This window comes from Nicotiana tomentosiformis, chromosome 4 (genome assembly GCF_000390325.3).
Source record: "Nicotiana tomentosiformis chromosome 4, ASM39032v3, whole genome shotgun sequence".
Classification (NCBI taxonomy): domain Eukaryota; kingdom Viridiplantae; phylum Streptophyta; class Magnoliopsida; order Solanales; family Solanaceae; genus Nicotiana; species Nicotiana tomentosiformis.
The window spans coordinates 120171551-120187462 of record NC_090815.1 but is presented as its reverse complement, the minus strand read 5'-3'; the positions used below and the strand labels follow the sequence as shown (position 1 = coordinate 120187462).

The window sequence follows — 15912 nt, the reverse complement described above, 5'->3', positions numbered from 1 at the left end:
TTTTCCGTAAATCTTGATACATTTTGGCAGCACCTAGATGAATACAATACAGGGAACTGTATGCCTCCTCAAGAATTAATTCACGAAGTCCATCCAAATTAGGCACACAAATTCGACCCTGCATCCGTAGAACTCCATCTTCCCATACAACAATCTGTTTGGTATCACCGTGCCACACCGTGTCCTTAAGGACAAGAAAATGAGGATCATCACACTGCCGCTCTCTGATGCGCTCATATAAAGAAGACCGAGCAGTTGTGCAAGCTAGAACTCTACAAGGCTCTGAAACATCTAACCTCACGAACTGATTGGCCAAAGTCTGAACATCTGCAGCTAACAGCCTCTCACCAACCGGAATATACGCAAGACTGCCCATACTCACAACCTTTCTACTCAAAGCATCGGCCACCACATTGGCCTTTCCGGGGTGATACAAAATGGTGATATCATAGTCCTTCAATAACTCCAACCATCTTCTCTACCTCAAATTGAGATATTTTTGCCTGATCAGATACTGTAGGCTACGATGATCAGTGAATACCTCACACGAGACACCGTAAAGGTAATGCCTCCAAATTTTCAGCACATGAACAATGGCTGTTAATTCTAAGTCATGAACAGGATAATTCTTCTCGTGAACTTTCAACTGCCACGACGCATATGCAATAACCCTACCATCTTGCATCAAAATATACTTTATAAGATCCTGAACCTATGGGTAATACCAACACTGGCGCTGTAGTCAAAGCGGTCTTGAGCTTCTGAAATCTCAACTCACACTCGTTTGACCATCTGAATGGGGCACCCTTCTGGGTCAATTTGGTCAATGGAGATGCTATAGATGAAAACCCCTCCCCAAACCGGCGATAATAACCTACCAAACCTAGGAAACTCCAGAACTCTGTAGCTGAAGTAGGTCTAGGCCAATTTTGAATAGCCTCAATCTTTTTAGGATCCACTTTTATGCCTTCTACCGATACAACATACCCAAAAAGGCACCTGAGTCTAACCAAAATTCACATTCTGAAAATTTGGCATATAATTGATTATTTTTCAAAGTTTGAAGCACAATTCGAAGATGATGCTCATGCTTCTCTCGACTGCTAGAGTAAATCAAGATATCATCAATGAATACAACCACAAAAGAATCCAAATAGGATTTGAATACCTGGTTCATCAAATCCATAAATGCTGCTAGGGCATTTGTTAGCCCAAATGACATCACTACGAATTCGTAATGTCCATACCGAGTCCCAAATGCTATCTTAGTGACATTAGATGCCCTAATTTTCAACTGATGGTAACCAAACCTCAAATCGATATTTGAAAACCTCTTGGCACCCTGAGGTTGATCGAATAAGTCATTAATTCTGGGCAATGGATATTTGTTTTTGATAGTGGCCTTGTTCAACTGCCAATAATCTATACACATCCACATAGAGCCATCAATATTCTATACAAATAACACTGGCGAACCCCAGAGCGAGACGCTAGGTCTAATAAATCCCTGATCCAGCAAGTCTTGTAACTGCTCCTTTAATTCTTTCAACTCTGGAGGGGCCATACGATATAGTGGAATAGAAATGGGCTGAGTGCCCAGAGCTAAATCAATACAGAAGTCAATATCTCTTTCTGGTGGAATCCCCGGCAGATCAGCAGGAAATAGATCTGGAAATTTACGGACAACTGGAACTGAATCCAAAGAAGGAACTTCTACGCTGGGATAGCGAATATAAGCCAAATAAGCTAGACACCCCTTCTCCACCCTACACCGAGCTTTCACATAAGAGATAACCTTGCTGATAGAATGGCCAAGAGTCCCTTTCCACTCTAGTCGAGGTAACCCCAACATGGCTAAGGTCACCGTTTTGGCGTGACAATCCAATATAGCATGGTAAGGTGACAGCCAACCCATACCCAAGATGACATCAAAATATACCATGTCAAGTAGTAGAAGATCCACGCTAGTCTCAAGACTCCCAATAGTAACCACACATAAACGATAGACATGATCTACCACAACAGAATCTCCCACCGGTGTGGACACACACACAGAAGCACTAGGAGAATCACGAGTCACAACCAGATATGAAGCAAAATAGGAGGACACATAGGAATAAGTAGATCCTGGATCAAATAAAACTGAAGCATCTCTATGGCAAACTAGAACAATACCTGTGATCACTACATTGGATGACTCGGCCTCAGGCCTAGCTGGAAAAGCATAAAATCGGGGCTAGGCCCTACCACTCTAAACCGCATCCCTGGGACGGCCTCTAACTGGCTGACCTCCATCTCTAACTGCCTGACCTCAATCTCTAGCTGTCTTACCCCGGCCCTTAGCTGACTGGGCGGGTGGCAGAACAACTGGTGCTGGAATCATAGCTAGGGAACCTTGCTGCTGTGAACTGCCCGATGCTCGAGGGAAAAATCTAGTAATGTGTCTCGGATCACCATAAGTATAGCAGGTCCTCGGCTGTTGTTACTGTTGACCCTAGAACTAGCCATGCCAACCTGATAGCCATTACGATGACTCCGGATCGGAGGTCCATTAATAGGAGCTGGTGGTGCACTGTAAGCTAGATGGTCAGAATGAGACACAAGAGGAATGTGACCACCTGAAGCACTGTGGGAAGCCTGTAGCGCTGAATGAAACAGCCTGGGAAGATGGTGTTAGATCTCGCATTTTCGTACATTAAAGTTTCATCTTCAGATAATCGACGTAGACTTGGGGATGAGATTATATTGAGATTATATGCATTTATGCTATTTATAATAGGCAATAAGTAAAATCCCGTGAAGGTTAAAGGGTAAACGAATCAAAGAAAATGAGTTTCGTTAAAGATTGTCGATTTGGAAAAACAATACGGTCCGAGCTATAGTACCCGGTATTTATGGACTAGTGCCATACAAGGTACTACATGACCATGATTGTAAGGTGTATAAAGTGTGTTAAAAGCGAGTGGTATTTTAAGTAATTTGAGATAATTTTTAATTGTGTGGGTAATTGGTTAATTATTGGATTATTGGGGGATTATTAAGTTGATTAGGGAAAGGAGTAAAATTTTGGATAAATGTAACACACCCCCAACGTGGCAGCCCAAAGAGGCATTTATAATGAGTCTTAACTCACAAAACAAGGGGGCATGTTAGGGGCCTTTAGGCCAAAGCTTGGTCATCACTTAGTGGGAGCCACACCCCCCAAAGTTTAAAACATCCCTCTAAGTCACTTAAAGAGATGGAATATCTCTACAATATGAGGGATTAAGACTTCAACCAATTCATACAAAGGGTTCATGTGGTAGTAATGTGAATCTCTTGAAACAAAAACTCAAACGAGAATTCTTAGTATCTTAATCAACATGAGATTTTGCGATTCTAAGGGAGTACGATGCAATCTTTCTCAAAAATATCATACGGATTTTTCCCTACTCCAGGTATGTTAAGGTTAAGCCCTTCCTTCATTTTGGCATGATCTCGTAACTACATGTGTTTGATAACGATGCATAAAGAGAAGTTCATACTCCCTAATTTATATACATTATCCTAGTCTCATAAGTTACAGTATTCTCCCTTATCGAGACTTTATATTCAATTGAATACTGTCTTCTTCCAGTCAAGAGAGCAGAGGGTCTATATATATACATAATATTACAGTACTTTTACCACTATTCAGCTATAATCGATGGGCAAGACCCTATTGGGCAACCTATGATCAGATGGTAAGTTATATATCGAGCCTATTGTGGCCGATCGTCTATGAGCGAGGCCAGCATGGCCGAGCTACAGAGCCTAGTATGGCCGAGAGCCTCTGAGCAAGCCTATTACGGCAGAGTAGTTACACATTCCGAGCCTTATAGGGTCGGACATCTATTTTATTTACTATATTGAGAGAGTTGAGTCGGTATCAACAGGTAAGTATATCTCCAGATCATCTTTGACTCTCACTTACTTTCATTTATTATATTATCAGTTCAGTTTCACCTTTTAGTTATTTTATTGCCTTGCATACTCGGTACATTATTTTGTAGTGACGTCCCTTTTTCTGGGGATGCTGCATTTCATGCGTGTAGGTTCAGACAAACAGACGGGTAGACCTCCTCAGTAGGTGTTGCCCGAGTTTAGCTTTATCGGTAAGCTCCATGTCCTTCGGAGTTACCGGGTCTAGAAGTTTTGTGTACATCTTGTGTATATATGTATATAGATTATGGGTAGGGTGGGGCCCTATTCGTATCACGGTACATCCATCAGTAGAGGCTTGTAGACATAACCTGTCAGGTAGTGCAGTATGTTGGGCTTGTAAGCCTTGTATGTATATTTTGTTGGTTTGTCAGCTGTAGTAGTTATGACGGCCATGCCGGTCCAGCTTTATATTGATGTTTAGTCAGCACTGTCTTGCAATGTGGCCCATGGCCAAAGTATGACATTATATGTTCAGATTCCCTTAGTCACAAGTTGGTATGCAAGGATAGGTGAGGCACCGGGTGCCGGTCTCGCCCCCCCCTCCCCCCAGGTTCGGGGCGTGACAAAAGTGGTATCAGAGCAGTTCTGTCCTAGGGAGTCTACATGCCGTGTCTAGTAGGGTCTTGTTTATAGATGTGTTGTGCACCACATTATATAAGCAGGGGACTACAGGACATTTAGGAATTGGTTACCCTTCTTTTAAATCTAAATCGTGCTATAAAACTGAGTTATAGGAAATTTGAGTTAAACTTACGTATTGGCGTTTGCATGCACAAGTGATGGTGACTAGGAATACTACGGCTAGTCAGAGGAGAGATACAACCGTAGGTGAGGGGATAGCAGGGTACCCTCAGTAGATGGGGCCCAATCAGAGGCCCAGTGAGAGACCCATACCCAGCCATTAACGACTCCTCCACTACTTGAGGAGATTCCTAGGGAGACCGCACATCCAGTTCCCCCTCAGCTTCGATCGGATTAGGACTTGAGGAGAGCGGTGCATTTGTTTACACAGTTGGTAGCTACCCAGCAACAGGCTAGGGCATCCGCTAGTGCAGGATCTTCTGAGGGGTCTAGGAGTTTAAGGGTCCGAGAGTATATTACTTTGAGTCCTCTAGAGTTCACGGAGACAGATCAGAGGGAGGACCCGCAGGATTTCATAGATCAGCTTCAAAGGATCTTTCGGGTTATGCATGCCATGGAGAAAGAGGCAGTTGAGCTAGCAGCTTTTCGACTCTGAGATATAGCTATCCTTTGGTACGAGGGATGGGAGAGGTCCAGGGGACGTGATGCACCTCCAACTATTTGGGAGAATTTTTCGGATGCCTTCCTTGACCAGTACTTACCGCGGGAGATCCTACAGGCTCGAGTCGATCAGTTTCTAGCCCTCAAGCAGGGCAATATGTGTGTTCAAGAGTATAGTCTCCGTTTTGACTCATTGGCCAGATATGCACCATCCATAGTTGCTACTATGCGAGACATGATTCATAGGTTTATAGCAGGGTTGGCCCTAGAGTTGACCAAGGCATGTGCCACCGCTGCATTGCAGGATATTATAGATATCTCCCGGATTCAGGCATTCACCCAGAATATATAAAGGGGTAGGCGTCGGCAGCAGGGTACCGAGAGGACTGAGTTAGGACAGCGTAAGAGGATGAGATTTGCCAGGTCTCAGGAGCAGTCTCAGGGTAGTTATAGGCCCAGTACTTCGAACGGTCACCTAGGCCTCTGCCACCTCAGTTACAGGGTTACCGGTATGACCGCTATACTCAGTCCAGACTAGGTGAGAGCTGACGGGTGTCGGGTTTGCAGCGGCTGTGAGGTTCAGGGCAGACATGGTCATTTTCGCCGCGATGTGACATCTGTGGTAGAGGACACTTGGGCCAATACCGAGCCGAAACTGATGCTTGTTATACATGTGGACGTCCGGGGCATATGATGCGAGATTGCCCAAATAGAGATTCTGGGGGTATGGCACAACCAGCGAATTCAGCTACAGGGTCATCTATGTCTGTGCATCCTTCAGGGTGGAAGTCTCAGTCTTCAGTGGGTAGAGGTCGAGACAGAGGTAGAGGTTCCAGTTCATGTGGTAACCAGAATCGTAGCTATGCTTTAGTGGGTCGACAAGACTAGGAGTCTTCACCAGACGTTGTGACAGGTATGTTGACCATTTGCTCTCACGATGCTTATGCCTTGATCAACCCAGGATCTACTTTATCGCGTATTACCCCATTTGTCGCGGGGAAGTTTGGTATAGTGTATGAAATACTAAGTGATCCTTATCGTATCTACACCGGTCGGACAATCGATTATTGCTAGACGGGTTTACCAAGGTTGTACGGTGATAGTTTGTAGTCGTCAGACCTCAGCCGACCTAGTTGAGCTAGAAATGTTGGATTTTGATGCTATCATGGGCATGGACTGGTTGGCAGCTTGCTATCCCACAGTTGATTGTCGAGCAAAGACAACCAGATTTCATTTTCTGGGTGAGCCAGTCCTTGAATGGGTAGGTAATACAGCGACACCCAGAGGTAGGTTTATTTCCTATCTGAAGGCGAGGAAAATGATTGCAAAAGGGTGCATTTATCTTATTGTGCGAGTTAGAGATGTAGATGCTGAGATACCTACACTTCAGTCTATTCCAGTAGTCAAAGAGTACGCATATGTATTTCTAGATGAACTTCCAGGTATTCCTCCAGAGCGAGAGATTGATTTTGGCATCGATATACTTCCAAAAACTCAACCAATATCCATCCCTCCATATAGAATGGCACCTGCCGAATTGAAGGAGTTGAAGGAGCAGTAAAAAAATTTGTTGGAGAAAAGTTTCATCAGGCCCAGTACCTCACCTTGGGGTGCACCGGTATTGTTTGTACGGAAGAAAGATGGCTCGCTGAGGATGTGTATCGATTATAGGCAGCTGAACAAGGTAACTATTAAGAATAAGTATCCACTTCGAAGGATAGATGACTTGTTTGATCAGTTACAGGGAGCTAGATGCTTTTTAATGATAGATTTGAGGTCGGGGTACCACCAGGTCAGAGTTCGGGAGAAAGATATTACCAAGACAGCCATCAGGACCCGATATGGCCACTTCGAGTTCCTTGTCATGTCCTTCGGGTTGACGAATGCACCTGCCGTATTCATGGACTTGATGAATAGCCTATTCTGGCCATTTTTAGATCTGTTCGTGATAATATTTATTGATGATATTCTTGTTTATTCACATTCAGAGGATGAGCATGCGGACCACCTACGAGCGGTACTCCAAACCCTCCGTGATAGTAAATTATATGCTAAGTTATCTAAATGTGAGTTCTGGTTGAAGTCTGTAGCATTCTTGTGGCACATTGTATCCGATGGAGGTATAAAGGTAAACACTCAGAAGATTAAGGCTGTGAAATCCTGGCCTAGACCTACAACTCCGACAAAGGTTCATAGCTTTCTACGCTTTGCAGGATACTACCGGAGGTTCGTAGAGGACTTTTCTTCCCTTTCGGCACCATTGGCGAAGTTGACGTAGAAAGAAACTAAGTTTCAGTGGACAGAGGCTTGCAAGCAGAGTTTCTAAGAGCTGAAGAACAGGTTGACCTCAGCGCCAGTTCTAACACTTCCAGAGGGTCCAAATAGTTATTCCATGTATTGTGATGCTTCAGATATCGGGTTAGGATGTGTCCTAATGCAACATGGGAAGGTAATTGCGTATTCTTCAAGGCAGTTAAGGAAGCATGAGCGGAATTATCCGACCCACGACCTCGAGTTAGCCGCAGTTGTCCATGCACTTAAGATATGGCGGCATTATTTATATGGCATTCATGTTGATGTATTTACAGATCATAAAAGACTGCAATATATCTTCAAGCAAAAAGAGTTGAATTTGCAACAGAGGCGATGACTTGAGTTATTGAAAGATTACGGTATTAACATTCTCTATCATCCAGGAAAAGCTAATGTGGTAGCAGATGCCTTAAGTCACCGATCTATGGGTAGCTTAGCACATGTAGAGGCCGAGAAAAGATAATTAACTAGAGAGATTCATCAATTGGCTTGTTTGGGGGTTCGGTTAGTATACTCTGGCAATAGTGGTGTTGTACTCCAAAATACTGCAAAATCATCTCTCATAGCTGAAGTAAAGGAGAGGCAGTATGAGGACCCAGAGTTGGTCGAGTTGAGAGAGCAAGTTCCACAACAGAAGAAAACGTTGTTAGAGCTCAAGGGAGATGGGATTCTTAGATACAGGGGTTGTTTGTGTGTTCCAGATGTGGCAGAGCTACAAGACAATATTATGTCAGAGGCATATTATTCGTGGTACTCCATTCATCCTGGGTCGACGAATATGTATCATGACATTAAGGATGTGTGCTGGTGGAACGATATGAAGAAGAACATTGCTGAGTTTGTCGCTCAGTGTCCTAGTTGCCAGCAGGTGAAGGTAGAGCAGCAGAAGATGGGAGGGATAATGCAGACTATAGAGATCCCGATGTGGAAATGGGACACGATAAACATAGACTATATCAGGGGTTTACTTCGTTCTAATCGTAATTTTGATTCCATATGGTTGATAGTCGATAGGCTCATGAAATCAGCTCATTTCCTACCGGTCAGATCTACATATACAGCAGAAGACTATGCAAAGTTATATATTAAGAGATAGTGTGGCTACACGGAGTACCAGTATCTATTATATCTGATCGTGGGGCCCAGTTTACAGCATATTTTTGGAGGTCATTTCAGAATGGTCTAGGGAGTCAGGCGAATCTCAACACAACTTTTCATTTACAGACTGATGGACAAGCCGATCGCACAATTCAGACGCTCAAGGATATGTTACGAGCATGTGTGTGAGATTTTAAAAGAAGTTGGGATGAACATTTACCTCTTATGAAGTTTGCATATAATAACAGTTACCACTCCAGTATCCAGATCGCTCCGTACTAGGCTTTATATGGGCGTAAGTGCAGATCTCCTATAGGGTGGTTTGATGTTGGAGAATCTGGGTTACATGGGCCAGACCTAGTTCAGCAAGCCATAGAGAAAGTAAAGCTTATCCGGGAGCGACTGTTGATAGCCTAGAGTCATCTGAAGTCATATTCTGGCATGCGGCGACGAGACTTAGAGTTTGGGGTTAATGACTGGGTATTCTTAAAGGTGTCACCTATGAAGGGTGTGATGAGGTTTGGCAAGAAAGGCAAGCTTAGCCCACGGTATATTGGGCTTTATAGGATTATTCGGAGAGTTGGCCGAGTAGCTTATGAGTTAGAATTGCCCTTGGAATTGGAGTCTGTCCGTCCGGTTTTTCACGTATCTATGTTACGGAAGTGCATTGGCAATCCTACCCGAGTGGTGCCCACAGATGATGTACATATTTCAGAGGACTTGTCATACGAGGAAATTTCGGTTGCCATCCTAGACCGATAAATCCGCAAGCTACGGAATAAGGAGGTAGCCTCCGTGAAGGTCTTATGGAGAAACAAGAATGTGGAAGAGATGACGTAGGAAGCGGAGGATGAAATGAAGTCTATATACCCCCACTTATTTCAAACTGAAGATATGGCTCGAGGTGGGATACCTCAGCACAGCTCTATTCAGGCCAGTAGGTCATCAGGTAAGCTCTTATTTTTGACTTTCAGAATTTATAATGGATAGCTGTGTAAGGCCACGTGTTGCTATTTATAGACATTGGCCAAGTATGGCACGTATAGTATGTTTTCTGGTTGCGTACAAGTTGATTTTAGTCTAATGTACGGAGGAGACTCTGTAAAAAAAAAACAATTTCCCAAAGTCTCTAAGAGTAAACATATGAGGAAGAATGTTTCTAAGGAGGGAAGGATGTTACATCTCGCGTTTTCATACGTTAAAGTTTCGTCTTCAAATAATCAACGTAGACTCGGGGATGAGATTATCTTGAGATTATAAGCATTTATGCTATTTATAATAGGCGATAAGTAAAATGCCATGAAGGTTAAAGGGTAAACGAATCAAAGAAAATGAGCTTCATTGAAGATTGTCGATTTGGAAAAAAAATACGGTCCGAGCTATAGTACCCGGTATTTATGGACTAGTGCCATACAAGGTACTACATGACCATGATAGTAAGGTGTATAAAGTGTGTTAAAAGCGAGTAGTATTTTAAGTAATTTGAGATAATTCTTAATTGTGTGGGTAATTGGTTAATTATTGGATTAGTAGAGGATTAATAAGTTGATTAGGGAAAGGAGTGAATTTTCGGATAAATGTAACACCTCCCCTCCCAACGTGGCAGCCCAAAGAGGCATTTATAATGAGTCTTAACTCACAAAACAAGGTGGCATGTTAGGGGCCTTTAGGCCAAAGCTTAGTCATCACTTAGTGGGGCCCACACCACCAAAGTTTAAAACATCCCTCTAAATCACTTAAAGAGATGGAATATCTCTACAATATGAGGGATTAAGACTTCAACCAATTCATACAAGGGTTCAGGTAGTAGTAACGTGAATCTCTTGAAACAAAAACTCAAACGAGAATTCTTAGTATCTTAAGCAACGTGAGATTTTGCGATTCTAAGGGAGTACGATGCAATCTTTCTCAAGAATATCATACAGATTTTTTCCTACTCCAGGTATGTTAAGGTTAAGTCCTTCCTTCATTTTGGCATGATCTCGTAACTACATGTTTTTGATAACGAGGCATAAAGAGAAGTTCATACTCCCGAATTTACATACATTATCCTAGTCTCATAAGTTACAGTATTCTTTCTTATCGGGACTTTATATTCAATTGAGTATTGTCTTCTTCCAGTCAAGAGAGCAGAGGGTCTATATATATGCACAGTTTTACAGTACTTTTACCACCATCGAGCTATAATCGATGGGCAAGCCCCTATTGGGTAACCTCTGATCAGATGGTAAGTTATATATCAAGCCTACTGTGGCCGAGCACCTATGAGCGAGCCCATTATGGCCGAGGTACAGAGCCTACTATGGTAGAGTAGTTACACGTTCCGAGCCTTATAGGGCCGGACATCTATTTTATTTACTATATTGAGAGAGTTGAGTCGGTGTCAGCAGGTAAGTATATCTCCAAATCATCTTTGACTCCCAGTTACTTTCAGTTATTATATTATCAGTTTAGTTTTAGCTTTCAGTTATTTTATTGCCTTGCATACTCGGTACGTTATTTCGTACTGACGTCCCTTTTTCTAGGATGCTGCATTTCATGCGTGAAAGTTCAGACAGACAGACGGGTAGACTTTCTCGGTAGGTGTTGCCCGAGTTCAGCTTTATCGGTAAGCTCCATGTCCTTCGGAGCTGCCGGGTCTAGAAGTTTTGTGTACATCTTGTGTATATATGTATATAGATTATGGGTAGGTCGGGGCCCTGTTCCGATCATGGTACATCCATCAGTAGAGGGTTGTGGACATAACTTGTCAGTTAGTGCAGTATGTTGGGCTTGTAGGCCTTGTATGTATATTTTGTTGGTTTGTCAGCTGTAGTAGTTATGACGGCCTTGCCGGCCCAGCTTTATATTGATGTTTAGTCAGGGTTGGTTTCCAATCAGTTTTATATTTTTCTTCTGAAATTGTCTTGCAATGTGGCCCATGGCCAACGTATGACATTATATGTTCAGATTCCTTTAGTCGCAAGTTGGTACGAAAGGATAGGTGAGGCACTAGGTGCCGGTCTCTCCCCCCCCTTCCGAGTTTCGGGGCGTGACAGATGGCCTCTACCAAAATTACCCCTGCCTCCAGATGAGGCACCACTGAACCCACCGAACTTACGAGGCCTTTTATTAGACCCTTGCTATCTCTCTTGTGCAAGAACCATATCGATCCTCCTCGCAACATTAGCAGCATCCTGAAAGGAAATCTCACCTTCGGTCTCCTTGGCCATCTAAAGCCTGATAGGGTGAATGAGTCCCTCAATAAATCTCCTCACTCTCTCTCCATCAGTAGGTAGTAAGAGGATAACATGTCGGATTAAATCTACAAAACGGGTCTTGTACTGAGTAATTGTCATACTGCCCTGTGGTAATCCTCTCTCAATGTGATAGTGAGGAACTTCTCTAGAAATAGATGTGAGAATTGCTCCCAAGTCATTGCAGGCAACCCAGCTGGTCTGCTCAACATATAATCTCTCAACCACCTCTTGGCGGATCCCGTCATCTGGAATACAGCAAAATCGACCCCATTGGTCTCAACTATGCCCATGTTCTGCAATACCTCATGGCAGCGGTCAAGATAATCTTGTGGGTCCTCAGAAGGTGTACCACTGAAGTGAACTGGAAAGAGCTTAGTAAACTTATCCAGTATCAATAAAGCCTCAAAAGACATGGCGGGCCTATCATCGGCCTCTGCCGCAACATCCAACTGAACTACCCCAACTGGCGGGGCTGCTGAAGCCTGATACTGGGGAACTATCTGCTCCGGAGCAGGAGTAGTGGGAGTTTGTGCTCCTCCCCCAGCCTATGAGACGGCTGGTGCCACTGAAAATGTACCATTCTGGGCCACTCCCTCTATAAGACTTACCAAACGGACTAGAGCGTCCTATAGCACTGGTTCAATCATCGATGATAGAATAAAATTGCACGACAAAGTAAGAAAGAAGTGATATTGTTCCTAAACTTCATAGCCTCTGAAAGATAAGTGCAGACATCTCCGTACCGATCCTTCAGACTCTACTAAGCTTGTTTGTGACTCGTGAGACGTAGTAACCTAGTGCTCTGATACCAACTTGTCACAACCCGAAATTCCCACCTTCGGGACCGTGATGGCGCCTAACATTTCACTTGCTAGTCAAGCGAACATTATAATAATCTTAGCCAGTTTTAAACAAATTAAATTAAACAAAAGTCCATTACTAAAATAAAGTGTGGAAAACCATAACAAACGAATTATCCAAATAAATCCCCGAATCTGGTGTCACAAGTGCATGAGCTACTAGAATAATACAAATAAAGGTATGAATAAAATTCAAGTTGTTTGAAAGATAATACACAGCTAAGATAAGATAGAAGGGGACTTTAGAACTGCGGACACTATGCAGTTATACCTCAAGTCTCCTCTAGTAGCTGAATCCGAGCAAGTTTATGTACGCCGCTGGGACCAACTCCAAAATCTGCACAAGAAGTGCAAAGTGTAGTATGAATACAATCGACCCCATGTACTCCGTAAGTGTCGAGCCTAACCTCAACGAATTAGTGATGAGGCTATGACAAAACACGTACGTAAACAACCTGTACAAGTATATACAAATACGAAGCAACAATAATACAATAAATAACAATTTATAATTTGGGAGGGAACATGCGAAAGAGGTTGATATGATAATTTCAGCAGGAGAAGTATCACTTAGCAGCCAATTAATTCCTCAACAATAAAATGAGCAATTGATAAAATGAAAATGGCACGGCACCACCCTTCGTGCTTTACTCACATTCCTCCAATAATTCGATAAATAATTAACATTAATTAGCACGGCATCACCCTTCATGCTTTAACTCTCTTTTGCCACGGCATCACCCTTCGTGCTTTTACACTCTCTGAAAATGGCACGGCATCACCCTTCGTGCGTTTACACTCTCTGAAAATGGCACGGCATCACCCTTCGTCCTTTTACACTTTTTCTTATAAATAATATAAATAGAACGACATCACCCTTCATGCTTTCACACTCTTTCTCACCATATTCAACAATAATTAAATCAATAACAATTTCATGAATAATGATCAAATAATCAATAATAATTACGCAAGATTATCTTAATTAAATAAGAAATTATTCAAAATGAAACAAATTACTCCCGCATGATTTGACTCAACCACAATGCATAAGTACTCTTCACCTCACATATACTTTTTACCCGCACGATAAATCACGTAGCAAATAGACAAATAAATCATACTCCCTCAAGTCAAGGTTAACCACGACACTTATCTCGATTTGCAACCAACTCAAGATTTGAATACACCTTTGCTTCGCGAATTCGTGTCCAAAAGCTTCAAATCTAGTCACAAACAATTTAATATATTCAACACGAATCGTAGGAATTAATTCCATATGAATTTACTAATTTTATGGATTAAAATCCGAAATTCATTTTAAAAATCGAAAATGGGACCCACGTCTCGAATACCTAAAAAACACACGAAAACCAAACACCCGCTCCGATATCAAATTCCGATGTCAAATGGACCTTCATATCTTAGATTTCGTTTTTGGAAGATTTTATAAAAATCTGATTTTTCTTCCATAAATTCACGGATTCATGATGTAAATTAGTATGGAATCATGAATTATAATCAATATATGATAAGGAACACTTACCCCAATATTTTCCTTGAAATATCTCCTGACAATCACCTCAACCGAGCTCTTAAAATACAAAAATGGGTAAAAATGGTCAGCCACTGAATTTATATGTTCTGTCCATGGCTTTTCGCACCTGCGACTAATTTAGCCATTTCTGCGGTCGAGCATTCACTTCTGCGACCTCAGCCTCAACCCATGTCTGGTCATTTCTGCGACCTCGGCCTCAACACATGCCTGGTCACGACCACGGACTATCTGCTCGCTTCTGCAACCTCAACCTCAACTCATGCCTGGTCGCGACCTCGGACCATCTGCTCGCTTCTGTGACCTCGGCCTCAACTCATGCCTGGTTGCGACCTCGGACCATCTGCTCGCTTATGTGACCTCGGCCTCAACTCATGCTTGGTCGCGACCTCGGCCTCAACCCAAACCTGCGAGATAGATTCTGCAGGTGCGATTGCACCAAAAGGCTAAAATTTCCAGCGGTTGTTTAAGTCCAAATCTTGATCCGTTATTGTTGGTTCCCCAAGTACACGCAAGTATACGTGGCCATCAAGTAACAAAGTGACTCAAAAGTCAGATGTCGAACCCACAGAGACTTAGATCAATTGTTAACTAAGCAAACTAAAATTAGGTAATTGTCCAAGATAATCAAGAGTGATATTTTTCTATTAATATACTATTGCAAAAATTAAAAAAGTAACAACTAATTTATCAAGAATGCAAATGTGTATGATGAGATTGTAATTCAGGGGAGATGAAGAATCCAGGGTTGTGGTTGGTTTATCAATCCTATTAAGTTCAATAATCGCAATTGTTAATCAAGATTATCTATGGTTGCTAATTGACTAGATCATTTATATGAATAGCATGTTCCCACAATACTATATTCCTATGGTATTTAGTCTATCATGAACGAATATAATACGGTATTCAATTAAGCAAGACTGTTAGGTATATTTCTATCCTAACTGCGAAATCGTCCCCCGAGCCACGAGTTCAGAAACAAGCTCTCTCTGATTATACTCTAATCTAAACACAGCTTTCCCAAGCATAGCATAGATAGTAGGGTGAATTGGTAGCTACAATAATTCACAAGTTAAAATTAGAATTAAAGAAACAACCACAAGATGATAATCCGAATTAACGAAGATGTAATTAATAAACGTTAATAATCATGTCAACCACAACCCTAGAACTAGAGTGCTTAGCCACTCATGTTCATAGTAACAATTTTCCAAGTATTTTGCATAAACAAATTACAAAGAAAAGATAAAGGAATAAAGAACTCGATGATTTTCTCCTCCAAAAGTTGTTCCACGTGATGTTCTTGCCTCCGGTCGCAAAAACTTCTTTAAAAATGGTGTTTAATGACTATTTATATGTGTAAAAAAAAATTCTAGACGAAATAACCAAGTCCAAAACCAAAAAGGAGACAAAATAGGCTTTAAAACCCGGAACACCCTCGCTACAGACCATGCGGCGCGAGCTCTACCGCCCAATGAACCTCGCTGTAAGCCTCGCGGCGTGAGCTATGTCGCGTGCTCCACCTCGCTACAACCCTGGAGACACGAGCTCTATCGCGAGCAAAATCCCTCATTTTGCCTGCTCTAATGCGAGCTTGTTGGCTCGCTTCGCCTGATGCTTCTCTGGTTCAATTTAATTT

The 15912-nt window shown here is 42.4% G+C and overlaps 1 protein-coding gene across 1 annotated transcript; it reads right to left on the bottom strand.

Moving 5' to 3' along the window:
- Positions 1-1453: 1453 nt before the first annotated feature.
- Positions 1454-1942, bottom strand: LOC138910452 (uncharacterized). The gene has a single exon (XM_070201693.1). The coding sequence runs from the start codon at positions 1940-1942 to the stop codon at positions 1454-1456; it is 489 nt and encodes a 162-aa protein (XP_070057794.1).
- Positions 1943-15912: the final 13970 nt, after the last annotated feature.